Consider the following 7,630-nt stretch of genomic DNA (forward strand, 5'->3'; position numbering starts at 1 on the left):
ATATGAATTTAAATTATATTTGTGAAAAAAAGTTCAGAAGCATATATCAATACATTTTAATTATTTTTTTTTCAACTTCCGCCTAAATGTAAAGAAAGGAATTTCTAAGATTTATATGGATTCAAACATTTGCCATATCTGTAAAGATTATTCATTAAATTCATTAAATGTATTTTTTTTTTTTTTTACTTGGTTAATCCATTAGGATTAAGGTATATAATTGGAAAATATAATGTATATATATTTGTACCCCCAATTTAACAGTTAAACAGTTGAATAGTTCACCCAATTTAAATATATTTAGATAGAGGACGTGTATTTTGGCCAGAAGCAGTGGTGTGAAATTAAAAACATCTTAATGATGAATTTGTTTCTTACAAACACAAAGCTTTTGACTTCACAAGACATTAACTGATGGACTGGAGTGTGGATTATTGTGATGTTTTTATCAGCTGTTTGGACTCTCATTCTGACGGCACCCATTCACTGCAGAGCATCCACTGGTGAACAAGTGATGCAATGCTGCATTTCCAAATCTAAAAACAAACTCATCTACTTGGATGGATTGAGGGTGAGTATTAAACTATTACTTTAATGTTATTAAAAAGGAGGCCTGAAAATGATGAAAAGTTACAGTATAAAGCTAAGTTATATGATTTGTTTAACCATTATGGTTCTGTTTTAACTCCTCATTTATGAATATATGACTTAGTACCATATGATTTATATTTTCCACATATTTTAGCCTACAATGTTCGGTTAAAGTTTAAATGCAACAAAAAACTGAATGAATGAATAAATACATTCTCCTTAAAATGGAATAAGTTTGGATTAAGTTTTAAAACCCCCAGAAACCAAAGAACTTGACACATATAGTACGTAGCATCTGGACACTTCAAAAAGCGAGCAGAAGAGATGATACAGACAAGCGAAGAATCTTACAATCGGAGGTGATTTCATACGGCGAGTTGACACGGCCATCACCGCAGGGCGACGTACTGATGTACATGTGGAAGAGGACGTTCTCTCGGAGTCTCAAACAGGAATCTTTGTGCCGTACGAAGATCGATTGCTCCCAGTCCTCTTTCCTTTTGCTTCAGAGTGATCACAGACCGCAGGCGGGAAGAGAGAACAGAAAAGGGAGACATGAGAAACAACCACGTCTGAAAGTGTTCGGCGCTCACATCCCGGGCTAATAATGGGCCGAAGACACAAAGGAGAGAGACAAATATTGGCCTTGCCGTGACCAAGGCTAGTTCCGTCACTGTCACATTCCCCTCTCGCACCTCTCGCTTTCTCTCTCTGGTACACAATCTCAAATCATTATTCTGTCAGAACAAGGCAAATACAAATGGCCGAGACAACAGCGAGCTGTAATTCTTTAACCCAGATGATCTGTAGCTAGTCAGCTGTAGGGAGGACACGGCGTTTCCTGCAGAGCCGTCCCACTTTTACACATATCATCATAATTAGCACTAACGCCTCACTGTGACATCTTACAAAGGACGTTTCGGAATAGTGCACGAGGTGAACTGCGCACGGGGAGCGCATTACATACGCAAACATCATCGTCGCTAATTGGCACCTAAGCTGTGCTAATTAGGCAAATGACCTGCGATGTCAAGGGTGGAGTCGTGCTGCTCCAGATCTGTCTACTGAGGAAGGTGCTGTGGTATTTTATTTGCCGAACGTAATGACTTATCTTCCAAACTAGACTCCAGACTCAGTCAAACAGGCCCATTTAGTGGCAGATGCACTATGGGAAGACGCATATGCAAATTTGACATTACAGGAGGCTTTTCTATACAGCAATCTGCTACATCGAGGAAGACATTTAGAGTCTTTGCTGCCGCACAATGATACCTCCAACACCAGACCAGACTCAAATGAGTCTTTGAAATGAATGAGTCTTTCAAATGAGTGTTTTCTCTAAGAATGAAGAATTAACACTTTGGAACGTACATCCAAGTCCTTTGTTGGGTGTGAAATGTGCTTCTCTGAGAAGATGTGTTGTTTGCGTAAAGCTCTAATGGAGTTTTTCAGGTTCAATATGTGTTAAGCTCTCTTGACAACCTCTGTGACATGCTGTTGATTAGCACAGAAAATAATTTCAACTTTGAGGGAAAATTTAGCAAATATCTTGTTTACGATAATGCACTTACTATGGAGGGTGATTTAGTTCAAAAACATTTTTTGTTATGCTGGTAGAAAATCTGTTCACATCTGATAGTGATCACTACGTTAAGTGGTCTAAATGTATTTTTATGTATTTATATCATCTGTGGAAGGCGTAGGACCATAAAATGTTCGTCCAATCAGATCCCTCGGTCCGAGGGCTACGATAAGCTGTCCTACCTGCCTGTCAGCGTATGTATTTGCATACCTCCTCGCACCCTGTTTGCACAGACATGATACCTCATCAACGTGTTCCATTACGCTATTGCAGACCAAACGAGAATGGAAGACATTATTATTGTAATAGTATGCTCTTTGTACTGTAATGTTTTTTCACTCAATGAGACACACTTTATGTGTCACGATGTGACTTTATATCACATTGCAACTTCATATCATTTCTCAATCATGATTTGGTTCGACTAATTGCAACAATGTGTGTCTTTATATCTTACAATGTGACTTTGTTTCTTCTTACTCGTTATTTTTAACTCTGAAATGGTAACAGGTTTCCATTACACAATGTCAAAAGTATATCAACGAGGCTTAGATATTGTGTTTATATAGCTCCATGAAAAGTCAGTAAACCACAACTTTTGCTTCCCTTGTGAATAAAGTACACTTTTATACTTTTAAAAAGAGTACTTACAGGAATAATACTTTAAAGTGTGAACTGAATGTAATGTTTTCGACATTTAACTGCATGTACTGTATTATAGTTTACATTTATATTAAATGCAATTAGCTGAACTTTACAGTGCTTTTTTGACCCATTTCAGTAGGACTTATGCATATCTTTATATATAATTTCTTAATTACTTCTATTGTCTTTGAAATATGGCTAACATGTACTGTGAATGAACTAAGCATTTATAGTAAACTAAAATATAATTATTTGTAAATCATTTATTTATGTAAGTTTGGTAAGAACTTAACAGTAACCATTCATTTTTAAGGTGTCAAGACACTTGTTACATGTACTTACTATTATAATAACAATTAATTATGCATAATTACATGCAAGTAACCCTAAAACAAATCCTAATCCTAACCCTAACCCAAGTACATGTAGGTAATTTATATTATTCAGTACTTAAATGTACAATTACACTGTAACAAGGACACAAAATCAAGTGTAACCAAATTAACTAGAGCCCTTTTATTTCATTAATATTATATTATCTGCAAATATATTTCAACTATGACAACTCTTGGAACATTTTAGCATGGTGATGGATATGACAATGTTAATATATTTGGTCTTGGCGGAATAGATCAAAAAATATACTTTAAAGATTTGAAGTACACTACAAGTGAACATTCAATACAGTTAAACACACTTCTTTTTCACAAGGGTTGATATGGACAAAGACACTGTTTACAATCCCCATCTACCCAGAAATAGTAGTTTCATCAGAAGACAATATATATACATTTTTACAGCTCAGATAACACTCAATTTCTTTGTGCAGACAAAAATAAGTGCTTTGGAAAAAATACACACTGCATAATCCTACTTGACTTCCAATGTAAGTGCATTATCATAAATTAGATTTCACTTCTTTTTACAAACCGATAGATAAGTTGAAGTCATTTTCTGTGGTATTTGAACATGCTTCACATGCTTACAGAGTTTAACTTGTTTTGAACCCGGAATAGCCCTTTAATGTTTTGGGGAAACTTAATGCACATCATAATAAATCACTTAATTTGTGCATCTAGACATCATGCTGTTCTCTAGCATGCAGTTATTTTTCATTCCTCATGTCATTTTTTTAAAGCTGTTTCTTTGAAAAACACAATCTATTTTGCATCATAACATCGCAATTTACACAGTGAAGTTACTGCATCATGTGTATGTGTGTGTACGTTTAGGTTTATTCATCTTACATTGGGTACAAGTTTGTCTTCAGAAGTTGGCTAAATTTGACAAACCCTCCCACTGGGAGCGTCCTCACAAGGTAAAATGACTCATAAATAAAGTATTTTCTTTCCGGCACAGATTTATGTATAAATGATAAAATGTAAATGTGTGTCATTTACCTGAGGTGTAACTCTAGTTGGGAGTACAGGAAGCGCAGCAGGGCTCGTCTGGTGGTGATTTCAGCATGACAGTCATTGACCACCAGACCCTGGTCACTGATATACTCTCCATTAATGCATTTAGTGCCGGTCGATAGCGCCACCACTTGGGCCTGTCTCAGATCCAGACCTGATGAGCACAAACACACACAAACACATGTGACAGCTTCATAATATTGGATCCGACAGCAAATAAATGTAAATAAATACTGCAAATAAATTCCCATTCACACCAAGAACGATAGATAACTATAGCGATAATTATATTGCCGTCCACACCAATGGATGATAATGTTCTGGTCATTACATGTGCACACTGCTGTTTTGTTATCTGACACTTTGAATGCTTGAGCTAGTTAATGCAGAATTCTGATTGGCTGCCAATGTTTTTATCGTCCATCAGCTATAAAAAAATCATTTTGAAAGTGATTCCATCTATATCATTCCTCTGCATTATATTTGTGTTATAGAGTTATACAGTACCTCCGCTCCCTATTCGCAGAGGGGTTGGGTTTTGAGATAGTGAATTGGTGGGTTTTTGTTAAATGTGAGCCAAAATCATCACAATTAAAAGAACCAAAGACTTAAACTACTTCAGTCTGTGTGCATTGAATTTATTTAATACACGAGTTTCACAATTTGAGTTGAATTACTGAAATAAATGAACTTTTCCACGACATTCTAATTTATTGAGATGCACCTGTACTGTATATATAGTGTTGGGTGTAATTAGTTACTAAGTAATTAGTTACAGTAATTTCATTACTTTTCCCTTGAAAAAGTAAAGTAAGGGATTTCTCTTATTTTTTCTGTAATTTAATTACTACTTCTTATGTAATTTAACTTAATACTGTGTATAGACTGTAGAACATTCATATACAATACAATAGTGGATTTAACATAAAAATTTAAAGTCTAACCTTAAAATGCATTCTTTTTATGTACACTTCTCATTTTAAATACTGTGGCGAGTAAATAAGAATATTGGTAAAAATTTGGTGTCCAATTCTCAGTATTAACTAGTTGGTTATTAGCATGAATATTACTGGGATATTGGCTGTTTATTATTACTTATTCTGCAAGACCTTGTTCTAAATACTTAATCCTACTCAATTCCTACCCAATTCTTAAACTTAACAACTACTTTACTAAGTATTAATAAGCAGTAATTAGGAGTAAATTGAGGCAAAAGTCATAGCTAATAGTTAGTTAATAGTGAGAATTGGACTCTAATCTAAAGTGTGACCAGAATAATTTATGTAGTTATCTTTTATTTATTTGAAAGAAATAAAATAACCGTTTCATGTCTGTACTTGTATCATTAACTTGTCGAGGTTGATAAAGGATTTAGAAAGTAATTAGTTATAAGTAGGGCTGACCGATTTTGGAAAATAATCTAATTGAGATTTTTTTTTACCAATATTGCGATTGCGATTTAATATGCAATTATTTTTTAAAGCTCTTTATGTTCTGTAATATTTAACAAAGCCAAGCTATAAATCACTGTATAGTATGACCAACACACTATTAGATAGATTAAACATAAATGTTCTTTTCTGTACGCCAGGCCTATATGTTACGATGATATTAGGTGATGCATGAATTGATATGAATGACATTTTTATTTAACAACTACAATCACAGTATATTGACTGATTTGTTGAACTTCCAACCTTGTAAGCATGTAATAATAATGACAACATAAAGCACTGACAAATAAGCCTGGTGTAAACATTAAAGTACACAAACTAAAGTAGATTGCAGAAATATAAAAACAAATCTGTTGCTTTACCACACTACTTTAGGTAATTCAAAGTCACTGTAATAAACATATGTAAACATGTGGACTGCACTAAACACGGTCTGTTAACTTTAGACCAGTGGTTCTCAAACATTTTTGGTCCGCCCCCCTTAAACCTATAAAAAAATCTGCCCCCCCCTTCCCGAATCCCCATCCCACCTCACACTACCAAATAATTTCACTAAACATTATGAAAAATTAATACTTTTTTAATTTAAAAAACCTACAGGGAAAAAGACACCTGCATCACTTGAAACATTGAAAAATAGCATAGAGAGAATAATCTACTTCATTGATTGTAGGCAGCTTAATAATCTGCACAAAAGAGTTTTTTTCTTCAGTCCAAGTAATGACAAGTTTGTAGTGTTCACTTTCCAGTACTGCTTTCTTCTGCTGCCCTGCTCTGAGTCTGTGTCTACCCTGCTAATTGTCAGATCAACTTCACTTGGTGCATTCTAAAAGTGAAAGTGAAGTGACGCGTTTATGTTCTGTATTATTTAACAAAGACAAGCTATAAATCATTGTATAGTATGACCAACACAATATTAGATAGATTAAACATAAATGTTCTTTTCTGTAGGCCACCTCAGACTATCAAATAATTTCACTAAACATTATGAAAAATTAATGCTTTTTTAATTTAAAAAACCTACAGGGAAAAAAACACCTGCATCACTTGAAAAATTGAAAAATAGCATAGAGAGAATAACTGTTATTATCATTATTCTCTTTCTGTTATTTTTTTTTTCTTTTTTGTGGGTTTCATGCTGTCCATTAAGGCATAGGACACACACAGGCTTTCCTCCTCACCAACGACATTAAACATCGTGTCTACGCCGGACGGCAAAATACAGTAGAACCCATTATAATCAGTGACGCTGTCTACACTAGATGCGTTCTAGGCGCGACACGACAAAACCCGGCATTAAACTGATGCCTCGTTCTATTTATGACATACTGACACAAAGTTAAAATGATTTGCAACGGTCGCTTTGACGCGTCCAGTATAGAGCTGTTGCGGCGCGACGCGACAACTGTAGTGTCCGGTATAGACACAGTGAGTGGTGAGTGAAGCCGAGAGCAAGATATGCCTCGTCATATTTTCTGCATTTAGCTTTAAAATGACCAGCACCTGCCTGGGTCTGTGCGACTTCATCTATGGCTTTTCTCTTCCCTTTCACAAACCGATCCATCTCCATTTTCTTTTTCTGCTCATGGCCCGTGCTCGATTTGAAGCAGCGCTGCTAGACCGATGTGTGTGTCATCAAAGTACTGCGAGAGCTATAAGAGCGTGCAGACGTCTCCTTATGCTTTCTCTCGCCGTACTTTGATGTCATACACCGATCGATCTTCAAGTCGAACACACCTCTTTACTCTCGCGTGTCACGTGACCGAGTGTAATCGCATACACTGTTGAAGATGTAATTAGTAACTAGTAATTAATTACCTTTTTTAGAGTAACTTATCCAACATTGTATGTATGTATGTATGTATGCATATATTTATAAGTGCTGTCAAACGATTAATCGCATCCAAAATAAAAGTTTTTGTTTACATAATATATGTGTGTGT

General features: G+C 35.2%; 1 protein-coding gene across 1 annotated transcript in view; it reads right to left on the reverse strand.

Moving 5' to 3' along the window:
* The window catches only part of LOC107687536 (double-stranded RNA-specific editase B2-like), a 177,251-nt gene that overhangs the window by 16,174 nt on the left and 153,447 nt on the right, over positions 1 to 7,630 (reverse strand). Inside the window, exons 5-6 of the mRNA XM_016484913.1 lie at positions 4,219 to 4,387; positions 943 to 1,094 (exon numbers count right to left, since the gene is read on the reverse strand). Coding sequence (XP_016340399.1) covers positions 943 to 1,094; positions 4,219 to 4,387 — 321 coding nt within the window. The remainder of the gene's footprint in view (positions 1 to 942; positions 1,095 to 4,218; positions 4,388 to 7,630) is intronic.

This window comes from Sinocyclocheilus anshuiensis, unplaced genomic scaffold (assembly GCF_001515605.1).
Source record: "Sinocyclocheilus anshuiensis isolate Anshui unplaced genomic scaffold, SAMN03320099.WGS_v1.1 scaffold870, whole genome shotgun sequence".
Taxonomy (NCBI): domain Eukaryota; kingdom Metazoa; phylum Chordata; class Actinopteri; order Cypriniformes; family Cyprinidae; genus Sinocyclocheilus; species Sinocyclocheilus anshuiensis.